Source organism: Patiria miniata, unplaced genomic scaffold (assembly GCF_015706575.1).
Source record: "Patiria miniata isolate m_02_andy unplaced genomic scaffold, ASM1570657v1 HiC_scaffold_20, whole genome shotgun sequence".
Lineage (NCBI taxonomy): Eukaryota > Metazoa > Echinodermata > Asteroidea > Valvatida > Asterinidae > Patiria > Patiria miniata.
In genome coordinates this window covers 40,689,187-40,705,011 of record NW_024037059.1, presented here as the reverse complement: position 1 = coordinate 40,705,011, position 15,825 = coordinate 40,689,187, and the positions used below count along the sequence as shown (strand labels likewise).

The 15,825-nt window shown below is 41.2% G+C and overlaps 3 protein-coding genes across 3 annotated transcripts; 1 reads left to right on the top strand and 2 right to left on the bottom strand.

The window, feature by feature from the left end:
* Positions 1-1,672: 1,672 nt before the first annotated feature.
* Positions 1,673-5,214, bottom strand: LOC119729209 (thyrotropin-releasing hormone receptor-like). The gene has a single exon (XM_038201775.1). It carries the CDS (start codon positions 3,891-3,893, stop codon positions 2,691-2,693), a length of 1,203 nt encoding a protein of 400 aa, XP_038057703.1. The 5' UTR covers positions 3,894-5,214; the 3' UTR covers positions 1,673-2,690.
* A 3,743-nt stretch (positions 5,215-8,957) lies between these two features.
* Positions 8,958-10,046, top strand: LOC119728123 (thyrotropin-releasing hormone receptor-like). Its single transcript, XM_038200199.1, has one exon. The coding sequence runs from the start codon at positions 8,958-8,960 to the stop codon at positions 10,044-10,046; it is 1,089 nt and encodes a 362-aa protein (XP_038056127.1).
* A 366-nt stretch (positions 10,047-10,412) lies between these two features.
* LOC119729208 lies at positions 10,413-15,650 on the bottom strand. Its single transcript, XM_038201774.1, has 5 exons — positions 15,536-15,650; positions 14,564-14,833; positions 14,019-14,393; positions 13,560-13,757; positions 10,413-11,004 (listed from the first exon to the last, which is right to left on the bottom strand). The coding sequence occupies exons 1-5, from the start codon at positions 15,570-15,572 to the stop codon at positions 10,904-10,906; spliced, it is 981 nt and encodes a 326-aa protein (XP_038057702.1). The 5' UTR covers positions 15,573-15,650; the 3' UTR covers positions 10,413-10,903.
* Between the last annotated feature and the right edge of the window lie 175 nt (positions 15,651-15,825).

Sequence of the window (15,825 nt, the reverse complement as noted above, 5' to 3'; positions counted from 1 at the left end):
GAATTCTACAGTTCCCGATACCGTAATCTATGGGAGTTATATTTAGTTTCGGATTAAATTGATGAGTAAGTATACAAGCTATTTTCTTACATTGAGTTACGGGGTAAGCTCTTTTGTTGCAGTTACTTTGATCAGTGATAGTTTTATTTTGACCCAGATTGTGAAATAATTGCATATTAATCAGATATTGTTGTTTCAGCGATGGTATTTAATTCCAGATGTTCCGTTCAATGGAAGGTCTAGTACCACCACCATTTTTAAACAGCACTTTACCAATTAAACCCAATAAATCAAAGTTTACCACGACGTAGTCAGTTTGCAAATAAAGAAGACCACAGCTGGTAAAACTGGTCATATAGAGCGCGCAACAATATATTCAATGGATTCATAAAGGCTATATTGTCTATATTGTGATCCGTGGAGCATTCTATTTTCCCTCGACTTCGCCTCGGGAAAATAGAATGTTCATGGATCACCTCGGGAGGCTAGTTTTACTACACCAGTCGAAGCATTCAATATTTGTATACTATGATATAGTTGGGACTATAATATAGTTAAGAATATGATATAGTTAGGACTATGATATAGTTGAGGCGCAACAGCGTCACTGTATACTGTAACATAATTGAATGTGATCAATTGTTATGTGGGTCTAAGCTGAGTAAATGCAGATCTAGACTACCGAACCACGTTATGGTGCATGGAAAAGCCGATTGGTAACATTGGGTCAACCATTAACGAAAGTAATTTGATTGTTCGTTACGTTTGCCATTATCCTTCCAACAAGTTGACCAGTGCTTTATCATTCCCTTTGATATCAGCGTAGCGTTTCGTTGGGTGAAACATCGTTGCAAAAATAACAACACCAACGAAGCTATTTTAAAGGGGGAAAAAACGGATCAAAAAAAAGTGAATTTGTGCTATCCCCTTAGTTTTTAATGCATTCAATGAATGTAATGGGAGCGAAGGTCCATTTATTACAAGAAAACGCGTATGGGAATCGGCATCTGAAATGGCAAATTCGTAATTTGATTTGACCATCGTGATGGAGTTTGCCGATTCAACAAGCGTAAGTGGGCAAAAAGCAATGCTTGCGTCAAACATTAACGCAAGCAATTTGGTTGTTGGATTCGCCTCAATTATTTCCTAACCAATGGATCACGATAAAAATTGGTTTTCAAGAAGGCTGTTGAGTTGATGACATTTGGGAGGAACTTGTACATCGCGTGTCTCTTGTGACTGTTCCATGTTTTATTTCTTTTGCTTAGGAATGAAATATTGATAATCAAGTTTTTATGTTTTACCAAATGCAAAATAAACCTAAAACAAGTTCGCAAATCAGTTGATTCTGTCCACATGCGCATTTTTGTACGTAGCCAATGAAGCTATAAAAAAATATTTTAGCGATCTTTGCAAACAGCTCATAATTTATGTCCAAAATGATTCCATTTATTTTAGCATTTTGTTATTACCGCATGTTATAATTCACCCAAAGTATCACAATTTTAATGATCAATGATGTTAATATTTAAGAAGACACATATCAAAGATCGATCAATACATAAATAAATACTAGAGTATTCGTTTAAACTGTATTCGTTTAAATTGAAACTCAAAATTAATGTTACGGTAACATTTATCTTTTTTAACAACAGCTGCTCGAATCAATAGACATTGAATAAAATTTCAACTGTCTGGTTGGAATGCAGACGGGAATAAAATGAAGCGAAGTCTGGCGAAATTTTAAATACAAGATACATATGACGTTAACGTAAAATCGGTATGTTCATATACTAAAAGTCGAAGAAACTAAACGTACACTTATGTTGTCTTGAAGTAGTCACAACCGAATTTCACCATTTTCAATCTCAAAAGCCGATATTGTCCAATCATGAAAAACAGCACAATAATAACACCTAATTTTGACCAGAGCACAATGCAAACTAACGATGAAGAGATAGGACATGCTAAATTATGTTTCACAGGTAATTTAGGTTGATTCCCATAGGTCTGGTAGGTTTACCCGAGCTATATAGGGCTAACAAAATTGGACTAGCATTACATTCACTGTGTGGACTTCCGAACAAATGATGTCCACATAATTTATATAAACCAGGTAGCAGCGACGTTGTTTGGACTTGCCCACGTCCACACAAGGTACTCTCTCTGGAAAACAGGTTTAAAGGCATTTTTGTGTTAGACTAATCTGTGGCAAAATGAAAAGAAACACTAAATGGAATCATAGAAACAAATTTGGGTTGAAAGAGTTTTCACAGTTTGAGAAAAAAGAGTTTTGTCACTGTTTTTTTCTTAATTACACGAAAACAAAACAATGTCCACACTAGGTATGTAAACCAAACGTGCGTGCACAACGTTAACGAGGAGTGTAACGGGCCATCAGCGGTGTGCCATTTGCCGGCTAACGGCAATTTACCATCCGCGAAGAAAGAGATGATGACTCTCAGCTCAATTTCACTCCACAACAATGTTATAAGGAGAGTATGGAGCTATACAATTTCTCAGTCAAAACTTTCTCAGTAAACATATGTAACGAAAAAAAAATAATTCTTTCCGGAAATACATTGATAAATTAAAAGTTCACTTGTTTTTTTGTTGTATTACACGATTAAAAAAGATAAGATACAAACATTACACAAAGAATTAACAACACACAACTGTCGGTTTTAAGTTCAATTAAGAAATGTTGTTTTCCTCTGTTGGAAAGTAAATGCTCTCCGGAAGGCCCGTCGGTACCGAAGACTGACGACACTGTAGACCATGGGGTTCACTGCGGAGTTTAGATACGTCAAGATGCTAAACGCGTTCAAGATGTACGACCGTGGGCGGTAGCCTAGCAAGTCATGACCAGTATTCATGGATATGGTCCTCGCCAGGTCGTAGAACTTCCTAGGAGCCATCAAGACGAAGAAGATGACTCCATTGACGACCAGCATCCAGGCGACCTGGTTGCGCGTCCGCGTGATACGCGCTTCAAGCACGGCGTTCTGTGGTCCGATGGGCATGACGCGCATATTCAGCGCGCGGACGATCCGGACGAACAGGACCGAATTGGCGGAGGCGATGATGACGAAAGTGATGGTGTACCACAGCGAATCCCTCTGGTGTACTGTGACCAACTCATAAGTCGTCACTACCTCAGATATGACCTTCAAGGTGTACATGCGATCCGGGATGCCGTCGAACTCCGAGTATTCGGGCCATACGATACAGGTCAGACGAAAGTCACTAACCCATGGTCCGACTGTAATGACCACCACAGCCGACAAGACCCAAGTGCCTATACTCATCTTGATCGCCCGGCTACGATTCCCCTGACTCCAGTGCGCACGAAAATGAAGAGGTTTGAAGATGGCGAAGTACTTCTCCAGTGCCACAACCGACACAAGAATCATGGTCTCCGTGTGGACTAACTGGACGACGAAGTACAGGGCGACGCTGCCTGCGTAGCCCGCCACGCTCATGTCCATAGTCAGCGGGGAGGCACTGTAGTAGACTAACTTCTGGATCTCGGTGAGAACCAGGAACAAGAGATCAGACGCAGCAAGCTGGACTAGGTACAGGTTTGTCACTGTCCTCATGCGAGGCACACGGGCGACGACGAAGAGGAACGACACATTGGTGAACAATCCCAAAGCGACAATGACAGGCAGAACGCAGACGATGACAACTCTGTCGAAGGTGTTATAGATCAGCGCGTTGGGCTGACCGTCCTCCCCAGCGGAGAAGTTTAATGTGTTACCATCGTCACACATTGGTGTCTCCATTCTGCCGTCACTTCTGTTCGCGAAATAGTTCTGAAAGACAGCGTTTGCAGTATTTGGACCCAAGAACATCATTTGAGTGATTAAGATAATCCAAGACGGGCTCTGCATTGTTTTACACTCTCCATTAGAGCCGTGAATTTCACAACACGGACTGGTATTTTCATCTTCCGCGAAGCAGTCTGACTAGAGGATTTTGCCAGTTAATGTTGTTTCACAAACATCCCTAAAAATGTATTCACTATCCAGTACTGAACGAGATTATTAAACGAGCATTGTACCAACCACAAAAAACATATCACTAAGCGTCTTCAAGTATCCACACCCATTCTGACAACTCGAGGCGACCACTTTTTCTATTTGGCGTAGATTAACAACACCACAATCTCACACAGCACTACGGCGATCCGTTCTGATGAAGGAGACACCAACAAAAGCGCTGACGCACCATCACAAACTCCACCGGTGGAAACTCCTGCTTCCTACACCGTGTCCTCCCGTCAGCTCACGGCACATCATCCGACGAGAGAAATTGCCGCGTACAGGACTTTGTGTTATACCAGCAACCGAACTAATTCAATTAATGGTCAATGATTGATCCGTAGGTCGTTCAATTGAGGAGACGCCGTGTACGGCGAGATAACTCCAGCCTGATAGATGCTGTACTTTGAACGCGGCTACGGGTGATTACAGACCGCTCCTTGGTAGCGGAGAAATGTGCGCGCGTGACGGCCAAGCTTCTGAGACTAACTCCAGTCGGTGATGGGCGAATGGCGTGCTTTTATGCCCGTGGGCAGCGGCGCTGGAATGCCATCAAACGCGCTTTTTTTTTTCTTAAATGCGACCAACCTCCAAATTTAAGCTGATGAGCGTTCTCATCCATCATGTCGTTGCTTTGACGGGAAAGTGCCAAAAGGGAGTGGGAGTGCAAGTAATATATTTCCGATTATCTGTCTGAATATCAATGATTGTTATGATAATCTCGTCACGTGATAAGACCACCGCTTACGATGGTTGGGCCTACCAGCCCGTTGAAGATATCATCTGCTGATTAATATTAAAATATTAATGAATATCAATTATTCCGTGTCACGTGGTATAAGACTACGTCTTATCCTATTATTAGATCTACCAGTCCTAGGGAGCTTTTCGTAGTATTAAAACTTAACATTGATGAATATTAACGATTCCCTGTCACGTGGTATTACTACAATATCGCTGTCATTAGATCTACCACTCAAAAAACTCTCTATAGACTAGAATTCAAATATTGATGAATATTAAGTTCCTTGTCATGTGGTGAATATCGAGTTTCTTGCAGTGGTTATACCTATACCAGCCCAAGATACTCATACTGATTAATATTTGAATATTTGAATATTGATTAGTTAGAGACTTCATGTTCAACAACGAGTTGGCTCAAACCTTCATACAGTTCGGGTTTATATAATGTCAAAAAAGTGTCCGTCTGACTATTTTTGAAATAACTACAAAACCATGACGTCAATTTTGAAAAATGTTTGGTTGTGCAGATACTCCTAGGCCTCGGCCTCAACACCTATGAGTTTCACTTAATTTCAGTCACGCATCACTGCACAATATTATTGTCAATTGATCACAACATTTTTGGATGCTGTGACCAAGTTCCTTGCCTTATTCAGTTTCAGTACTGTGTTAGGTAAGCTGTGTAAAATCCTTCATGTTGTGAAAAAGGCTGCGATTGGGATTGAAATCATTTGCCTGGCTATCACTGTATCAGTCATCTTGGCAAGACATCCGTTTAATGCTCAAAGGCAAACTTCAAATCCCAAACCACATCAACCTTTTTTCTCAACATGCAGGATTTTACACAGCTTACATAAATTAGCACTGAAATAGATAAAGGCATAGAACTTGGTCACCGTGTCCAAAAATGTTGTTGTGCTCAATTGACAATTGTGCAGTGATGCGTGACTGAAATTAAATGAAACTCATAGGGGTTGAGGCTAAGGCTTTATGAGTACCTGAACAATCAAACCAATTTAAAATTGACGTCATGGTTTTGTAGTTATTTTAAAAACAGTCAGACGGACACTTTTTGACATTATATAAACCCGAACTGTATGAAGGTTTGAGCCAACTCGTTGTTGAACATGAAGTCTCTAACTAATCAATATTCAAATATTCAAATATTAATCAGTATGAGTATCTTGGGCTGGTATAGGTATAACCACTGCAAGAAACTCGATATTCACCACATGACAAGGAACTTAATCTTCATCAATATTTGAATTCTAGTCTATAGAATAAACACCGATATCAAACAATATTTAACAGAACCCGGTGATCTAAACTCCACGTTAACTACGTCACAAAAGCAACCAGTAGAAGATTTGTCCATCAGCTCCCTCAAAGTGCACCATCCAAAAATATTAACAGCTTAAAAGGGAAATTAAAGGCACACACACACAAAGCCGACGCCAAGAAGGCGCTGAAACCTTGTTTGCCAACCAAATTTAATGCACGAAAATGCAATTATTGGGTGGTTATCAATCACAATATAATATTTTGTACGGAGGGAGATCGGCATTAAAGGTTAACACAACCGAAGTCAATCCAATTACGCGCGCTTTGGGTACAAAAGGCGTCAAGACGTAATGCTATTCAACGGCCGCGCCGTGAGGTGAACGGGTTTGACATCTTAGAATTTACCAAGAAATGTTAGAGTGTAAAATCAAAGCTGTACCTTTACTGGAGCAACGCGGCCTTTTGATTACTTTTGCTCACAGTTTATTCTTTGTATACACATGAAATTTACTCTTAAAACTTTAATTCGAAACTGATGATATCAGGAAATGCGTGTATGAAAAAATAGTCTAAGATTTTATATTGGTAACAGATTGTATAGATGATTCGAGTACCATTTTCCTTATTGTTCAAATTGTTTGAGTTTTTCTGTAACAGTACTTTTAGTTTGCTGTTATTAGTGTTGTCGCAAGGACACAACTATTTAGCTCTTTATAGAATAGAACATTAATTAACAACGGCAAAGCATTAATCTTATTAGCCATCTCTCTCAAATTGCAAATGCGGCGGAAATACTTCACATTGTACTTATAATGTCATTCTTGAACGAGTCTTTGGCTGCAACATTCGGTTGCCGAGATACGAACCCTTCGGGCCAAATGCCAACCGAGTCGGAGACGTGGCAGACGCAATAGACCAAGGGTTTCCAATAGAACGTTTGCACTGCGGCCATATTTGAGGTGTGTGCTTGTACATTCATTGTTATTCATGAATCAACATAACAGGAAACACCTCCAAGATGGATGCCGAATGCATTCAGTCTATAGCCCAGTTGCCATAGGTTTTGGTCATGTGCTAAACGTTGGCTTCGTCTGTACTCCAGCTTCGTTTTCTTGTTTCGTTATCCCTTAAACCTTTTTATACTCGAACGAAACACAAATCAACACCATTTTTGAACACATATCAGAGGGTTTGGTGCTCCTAAGGAACAACATGCATGACACTGTGTGCCTGCGGATTTCCAAAAGATAAAATCCAGCATGTTCATGTTGTTTTGATACACCATTTACCACTGCAGTTTTCAGGGTAAGTGCTTTAGAGAGTGATGTACATGTAAATGATTAAATGAACATAGGGCAAGGGCAAACCAAAGTGCATCAGACATTACCGCCTAAACCTTAGGCTGTACATTATAACTCTTTCCAATACAATGACTGTTCTTAATGCCGTCAGCCTTTTATTGATCAACACGAATGTCTGCATATTGCATTATTTTACGAGTCAGATGCACTTTTGAGTAATGAACGGAATCATGATCGATTGTTCGGTGGAAATGATTAACTGTGCTTTATGAAATATAAATATTAAAAGTGGACGTAGTGAAATGACTCGTTTAAACACGTACCTGCGATCAATTATGTGGAGTTGACTGTTAATGATCTGAAAATATTGATATATTGCAGTTTAAGTTCAATTCAACTGTAATTATTTATAGGCGTGTTACTTTTGTAAATAATTAAAATTAGATTTATATAGCCATGCTTTTCATCAAAATCATCCTGCCACGCCAAACTACATTATTCTAAGTTGAAACCAAGGCAGCGGTATACTCTTGGGGGCGCTATTCACCTTCAGCACTCGCCAACATTTAGACATTTATTTTGCCGGCTTGGATCGACGGTATATACGCAGCGCCCTCAGGCAGCTTACTTAATTATACCCAAGTTTAATAGAAACTTGCTCAATTCGCTCTTTTCACGCTTCCGCCATAAGCATGCGGAGCCTCGATCGGGCAACTTTACACAATTATTATAGATACAGCCGGTTCAGTGATTCCCGTGTCGGGGTTCAGTGATACCCGTGTAAACCCGGGAATCACTGAACCGGCTTTATTCACTGTGTAAAGTTGCCAGATCGAGGCTCTGCATGCTTATGGCGGGGCGTGCAAAGAGCGAATTATGTGTCCATAATGTGGTACGTTTTAAATGAAGCTGAACATCCCCACAAAATTCCCGTTATGAATTTAAAGTGTTGTACAGGATTTGTTAGTTCTTCTTAACCATTAATCATCATACTAAATTATATTTTTACATGGTACTTTTCTCCAGCTTGCGACAACACAGGAGCAATCTATTAAAGTGCAAATCAAGACTCTACTTTAGTCATCAAATGATCTTATTAACTTCAACCATGCCAAGAGCATGAATGAATGCACACGTAGAGACAACATCATGCTGATTGTACGTCCGTCAATTAATCTTCATACTTTTTTTTCCAACCAATTGCAAGTAGAACCACAAACACGAATATTACACGACTGATCATTTAGCAGACAATGCGCGACGTGTTGCACGTTGTCAGACAAACGGACGAGCAGTTTTCATTACTGAGGCCGGTACGATGTCAATGATTAATGTCGTAATCTACGGCTTCATTTTACACAATGCAGCCAACTCAAGTATTGAAGTCGGACAGGAAGTTTTCTGTTTCAATTTTATTTAACCATAAGTGAGACGTGAACGCACCGTATTGTTCAGTCACGGTTAATACTAACCAGCGACGATACCGGACAAACCGTAGTGCGGATGTGTGCCACAACGCGGCGAAACTGCACGCATGCAAGACTTCTCACTTGGACACCGTGGGTTCTGGACCAGTCAAGTCATCGTCATGGGTGAACCGATGCACCAGTGGGAAACCTGTGAGGCTATCACTCCACGGTTTAACGAGACACTCACTGCCAACGATACTGACCACAACTTGATGAGGTACTCCGCCTTCGACACGGCACTCATAGTCGGCATCATGCCTGCTCTGCTCTTCTTAGGTCTCGTTACCAATTTGTCCTTCCTGATCGTTGTGGTCTGTGTTCCCTTCATGCGAACTGCTACCAACTACTACCTATCACAGCTAGCCGTTGCTGATATAGCGCTGCTGATCACAGCAGTTGGAGAAAAGCTCTGGTACTTCATCGCCTCCCCCTTCGCGATGGATACATCGGTGTTGGGCCAGGCTGGCTGCATCTGGGTGCCCATCTTGAAGAAAACCTTCTCCTGGGTGTCCATGTTGCTGGTGACGCTGCTCAACTTTGAGAAGTTCTACGCCGTCTGCTGGCCGCTGAAACACCGCACCGCACAGTGTCAAAGAAAACAGGGGATCCGACGGCGTATCTTCACAATATGGCTCACAGGTGCGGCGGTTTCTCTCTTGACTGTACTCAATAACGGTAGGTACGCTACCTTCCGCGTAATTGACGGGCAGGATAAGCTTACAGGCCAAGACAACCTGTTGGAAATTGGTGTTTGTTGTCCCTTAACTGCCTCTCTCGACATTGCTACGCTCTCAATCTACGGGGTTTTGTTCGTCACCTTTTGGCTGTCCAATATTTTCATGTCGGCCGGGACAATCCGAGCGATTAAGGGCAGGAAGGTAGCGGCGTGTAAGGAGCAGACCATTAACCTGCCTGCCAGGCGTATACAGAGCAACAACCTGATCGCTCGGATGGTCATCGTGAATGGTATGGCCTACTTCTTGCTTCTCATACCTCGACACAGCTATAATATCGCACAGGTGGCCAAGCTGAACCTTCTCCACGAAAGCCAGCGGAATATCGTTCTGAACATCACCAGGATTATCCTTTACCTCAATTCGGTTATCAACCCTGTCATTTATGTCCTCGTGAATCCAAGGTACCGCAGGGCATACAAGAGGGTATTCTGGTGCCAATCTAAAGCAACCAGAGAGACTGCACGGACATGAATAGTGGGGACACGGGACTGTTACGTCTGCGGTTCGATTCCAACCAACAGAACATCACTAGGTCAATCATGTATCTAAATTCGGTTACCAAACCGTTCACTTACGTCATTGTTAATCCAGAGATTTTATAGAATGGTCATATATATCTAGAATTGAATTGACATGAACTGTTGTGGGCCAAGCGACCCTGGAGGTCTGCGGTTCGATTCAAATACAATCATCCCGATCTCTGCCAAAGACGTTAATTCGCCATCACTAAGTCAACAGCGCTTCATGCACAAAGTTATATTATAGTTAAAACAAAAAGCAGCTTTAACTCAGACATACCAAACAACGCAAGACTATATGCTTTACAAAACACAGTGCTAGTGGGTACGAGTACTTTAGAACAAATCGTTGTTTTTAATTTAAAAAAAAAACACTTATAGGTACCTAGCAAAATAAATTAAAAATATAAAACAATACAATAGGTAATAAACCTTTTGTCTTAATAATTTACAAAACTATGGGGAAAATACAAGTTTTTCCGCTTTCTGTAATAACATTATTTTTTTTTAATTAAAATGTTGTCCACTATGGCAGGTGTACCCAGATGATGAATGACATTTTTCGATAGGACTGTTTCAAAGGAAACACGAACACTGATTACTTGAACATATTGCGTGGGATATCAGCAGCCATGTGTGTTCAATGTTTGTGCCCGTGTAGTGGACTTATCTCGCTTCTAAATAGTAATGTATTCAGAGTTGTTTAAAAGTACTGTATTCCGAATAGGTATTTATATAGACTGACACGGTCGTTTATGAGTCGTTTGTGGGTATTGGAGGTTTTAATGATTCTGCTACTAGTAAGTTTAATTAAATGGACATTAATTCAGCGAATATTCCAGAGGTTGAGTCGGAGGCTGCAATATCAGTCATCCAATACTCAGCCAGTGTTGAGAAAAGCAAGATATTTTCTGTGAAAAACAAAACAAAATAAAAGAAAAGAAACAAAGAACAATTACTTTTCCCACTTAAATTGTCAAGGCAAAAAGAGGGCAATGGGTAATGAAAAAAAAATGCAGCTGGTATCAACAAAACTTATTTTGATCTAAGGCTCGCTCGAGTTCATTGTAAGAGTATCGGAGAATTTCAGGTGAGGGTACTTGACCCTCAATCGAAGACAAACGGTAAGATTTATTGTCCCACTAAATGGCCACTGGCCATGGTCTTCATTCGTTCCGTGTTGTATTATTAATAAAAATCAATGTCTATCCGGGAAAGTATCTAGGATCCATTGAACGATATTTAACAAGTTTAGCGTTGGAACTGATAACCGCGCACAAGGAGGAATGCATGCTTGCCCTGTATTGCTAAGCGGCGGCCACGAAGGATGGACAGGGTTTATTATCTCGGACCATTTAACCTTTTCAGTGAAGTTTACCCTACTAATTTGATTTACGTTCGATCGTTCCAATGAGAATTGAAAGACCAATGACACATTTTTCAGTTACCGAGCTGTATGAGATAACTGGTGATTAATGGGAGTGCTAAAAGCATGGTGGTGCGCGTGCAGGAACAATGCGCCTGGTGGAATTTAAGGGGAAATATGGCGTGGAATTGGGATGTATTTTGATTAATTTATTAACTAGTAATAAAACTGAACTTATCACTGTCAATGTTTGGGTGAGGTAGGTGGATCCACCTTAAAGAAAAATCATACAGCAAAAAAAAGGCACGAAAGGTGATTTTAATTCTAAAGAAGCAGGGACGGCTACATTTCTGTGAAATAACCACAGCTTTTGTTTTGTTTCACACGAATTAGTATTCCACAAAAGACCCCTCTATTTACTTTCTATTCCATGCTGAAGCCAGAAGGGTATATCACTGGCCCTGAGTTGTTTGACTAGCCATCGATTTTGTGATTAATCAATGCCATCTGAGTGTGGTGCTTTCCTCAGCTGGCGTTTTGGGGCGTCTAATCTTCGCTGGATACACTTTATCTTGGTACGATACTCATTAGTACCTTGCAGTGTCTGACTGGCTTGTTAGGTTGAAGCCTCACATGACTGGACAAGTATGATAATTTCAGTTTGCTTGCCAGAACAGACTAAACACTATTAAAATATACGACTGTGCATATCCTCACTATTACATTGTTTATTGCCAAAAAATTCACCGACACTCATGTGATTTAAAATTACTGTACCTCATGCATATTCACGATCGAGAGCTGATTTCTAACTGGTCCATTCACCACCACGTGGCAGATGCTATTTGCTGTTTACCAAGCACGCGCTAGTATTCACGCACTGAGTAAATACCCATGTGTAGTAGAATGTCGCACGGGTTACCCGTGCGACAGCTTACTACGCATGAGCTTTAAGAAGCAATTGTAGAACTGTCACACGAGTGTATAGTACACATGAGGGAACATCACCCTAGGTACACATTAAAAGATGGTTGCATGCGTAAATGTTAATTAGCGTTTCCCCAAGCTCAATGATGCTGAGCTGGAGAATATTGTGGATAATCCTGTACTAAAAAAAAATTGTCCAGAATGCGGTATAAACTCTGAGGAATTACTGTACTGCAAACGAAATGAACTTTCTGAGGTTGAGCAATAATATTCCTCTGGTAAGCTGGACAACTTTCCCTCGGTATTGGAACTTTCCATACCTCGGGGAGCTAACATCGACTTTCCACCCTCCAACCATGTTATATTTGTATACGGTTATCCTCTACATTACAAAAAAGGTAATCTATATGTATTATGGATGATGAAAGGAATTAGATGTGTCCCACATGCACCACTACAGTGAAATGGGTGAATGTATATTAGAATATTTTGCCACACAATTTTTCCATCTGATAAAAAGTGCTACAGCTAGCGAGAGCTTGTGAGGACTTGTGAGGTCTTGTAAGGACTTAATTGTGATGAACTTGTGAGGAGCTGTGAGGACTTGTGAGGGCTTATGAGGACTTGTGAGGGATCGTTAGGCTTGTAAGGACTTGTGGTGGACTAGTCAGGACGTATAAAGACGTGTGAGGACTTGTGGGGACTTGTGATGGACTAGTGAGGACGTGTGTGGGCTTATGAGGACTTGTGAGGACTTGGGATGGACTTGGGATGGACTAGTGAGGACTTATGAGGGCTTGTGGGGACTTGTGATAGACTTGTGATGGACTAGTGAGGACTTGTGAGGGCTTGTGAGGACTTATGAGGGCTTGTGAAGACTAGTGAAGACTTGTGATGACCTGATGACCAGTGAGGGCTTGAAAGGATTTGCGAAGACTTGGAAAGACTTGTAAGGACTTGTGAGGACTCGTAAGGACTTGTGAGGACTGGTGAGGACTTGTGATGGACCTGTGAGGACTTGTGATGGACTAGTGAGGATTGTGAGAACTTGTGAAGGCATGTGAGGACTTGTGTGAGGACTGGTGAAGGACTCAAAACTACAACACTAACACAAGATAATCAATCTGTCAGACAATCTATCACCCAGATCAACCTGTCAAGACATTCACCCACCTGATTCAGATGTGCTACTCTGGTTGTCCCCACACTCGCTGAGCTTCGTCCTTGCCCGTGGGAAATCCTGGAGGACCAATAGCCTCTTGATGTCTCTTAAGCGAATTACAGCCTCCTTTGACACCTCATCATTTGACAACTTGTCAATCATTGTCTGGAATTGTTGGGAGTGGGAGTGCATGGACTGGGCTTTGCTTGCTGAAAAAAAGGGGTGTAAATTTTGAATAAAGATCACTTGTGATTTCTTTATCGGTAATAAAAATTGCATTTATTTTTTCATCCTGGACCAGGTGGTATGCCAGTTTGTCATGTACTCACGAAAGTGCTGATCACTTGCTGCACAAAATTTATCATACGAGAGCTGTAAGACACCAGCATCCTTGGATATGACGATGTGGGCAGGAGAAAATGACAGATCCCACATTGAACCAAACCTGTGAAAATCTTCTGGATACTTACTGTCACAGCTGTAAACCCTCCAAACTGCCTCAACGAACTCAATCACTTCCCGAGTAGCCTCATCTCCAGAACCCTCATCACCATCATCATCTCCCCTACCAGGACCCTGTGCATCCACATCGCATGTAAACTCCGTGGCTTTGACTGTTGGCTTGTTTTGAAGTCTACCGAGCTTGGCCCTTTTCTTTCTCAGTTTCCTTCTCTGGTTCTTGGTCAGTAATGAAGTGTTTGTTGGTTGTGATGATGATTCCTTCTGAAAAGTTTGACTTTGTGCATCTCCTTTGCTCGTAGTGAGGCTTGTTTCAGCTGATGACTCTGCAGTCCCCTTTCTGTGTTTCTTCTTCCTCTTCCTTTTTCTCGCAGGTCGCTCCTCATCTGTGAATGCGTAAAGTTTCTTAATTCAGCATCCCTGATTAAATTACCATTAATAATCACTAAAGCTTCACCCCTCTTCCCCAACATACATGCATGAAGGGGGGGGGGGGGGGGAGAATACATATGAGCCCTCCCCCAACTCCCAGAAAATGTGGTTTGGTGCACATTACCTTCAAAAACATCTGAAGATTCTGCTTCAGAACAGCTAGACGGCAATTTTTCTTCAGGACTTTCTCTGCTAGCATGGCTGAGCTGTGTCTGAGCCTCCGGTAACCCATCAGATGGGGGTTGAACGGTGTACAGCTTTGTACCAGCTACTCTTGATTGTGTACTTTTGGTGCATTTTGTCGTCAGAGAGTTTGTTGGAGTTTGAGGTGCTGTTTCATCTTTTGAAGTGTTTTCAGGCGGGTAGAGTCTTTCAAGTACATGAGCTTTAAAAACTGTAAACATGGTAAACAAATTAAAAATTACCAGACATTTAAGATGTACCCAATGGGTAAGATGCAGAATAAACCGAATATTCGAATATTCATTAGACCATCAACCGAATATTCGAATAGCTTTTTCTGCTGCTTAAATATTCGAAAACAAGATAATTACAACAAGGTCTACACACATGACTGTGATCATGGTGATGTTATTTTATCATAAAGTTGCGGTGTTTTTTGTCGACGGCCGCTCATTGTTTCTATCCTTTTAGCAGGTTAAAGACCTTGACAGTTACAAAAAACTTACTACAAAATAATACTATAAAAAGTTAAGTACTGATCGCCGCATCTTGTCTTAACTAATAACTGGCAACTCTGCGTGCAACTTTTGTCCTGTGCGGCACATGCATCATGTGCATGCAGCTAGCAGCTTCGAATATCCGAATATTCTGTCAAAAAGTCTCGAGTAATCGAATACTAAATTATTCGAAAATGGACAGCCTAGCCCTAGCCTAAGCCGTCATGCATACGGTATTCCACTCTTATTGTAATGTAATGCACTTTTTTTGAGGAATTGTGTAGGCCTAGGGGGGAGTACTACTAGTGAGTGCTAGTATTAGTAGGACATGTGATGTGTAACTCAGCCTCAGTTACAAAATTTTGCCTGCAATTAACAACCCAAACATGCCCAAGAGGGCTGCATGCCAAGCATACCTGACTCTCGTTTTCTTGTAGACTTTTTCACATTCATTCTCTTGGTGTGTTTAAAATCAATCTTCTTGTCACGGTTGATTAATGATAGCTAGAAATAGCGAAAATGTTTGATTTAGAGGGCATGTTGTGCCCATTCTTGAAAATCACGCATTCTCGAGAATGGGCGTGCACATTCTCGAGAATGGGCGCGCATTCTTAAGAATGAGCGCCCATTCTTAAGAACGAGCACGCGTTCTTAAGAATGAGCGCTCATTCTTAAGATTGGGTGGGAATATCACGTGCACAATTTA

Bases quoted from the DNA above. Each gene is read 5' to 3' on its own strand.
- LOC119729209 (XM_038201775.1), bottom strand. From the start codon at position 3,893: ATGCAGAGCCCGTCTTGGATTATCTTAATCACTCAAATGATGTTCTTG.
- LOC119728123 (XM_038200199.1), top strand. From the start codon at position 8,958: ATGGGTGAACCGATGCACCAGTGGGAAACCTGTGAGGCTATCACTCCA.
- LOC119729208 (XM_038201774.1), bottom strand. From the start codon at position 15,572: ATGAATGTGAAAAAGTCTACAAGAAAACGAGAGTCAG. The intron at 14,834-15,535 runs GTATGCTTGGCA...CCATGTTTACAG, and splicing joins TACAAGAAAACGAGAGTCAG to TTTTTAAAGCTCATGTACTT. The intron at 11,005-13,559 runs GTGGGTGAATGT...TGTTTTTCACAG, and splicing joins GAGTAGCACATCTGAATCAG to AAAATATCTTGCTTTTCTCA.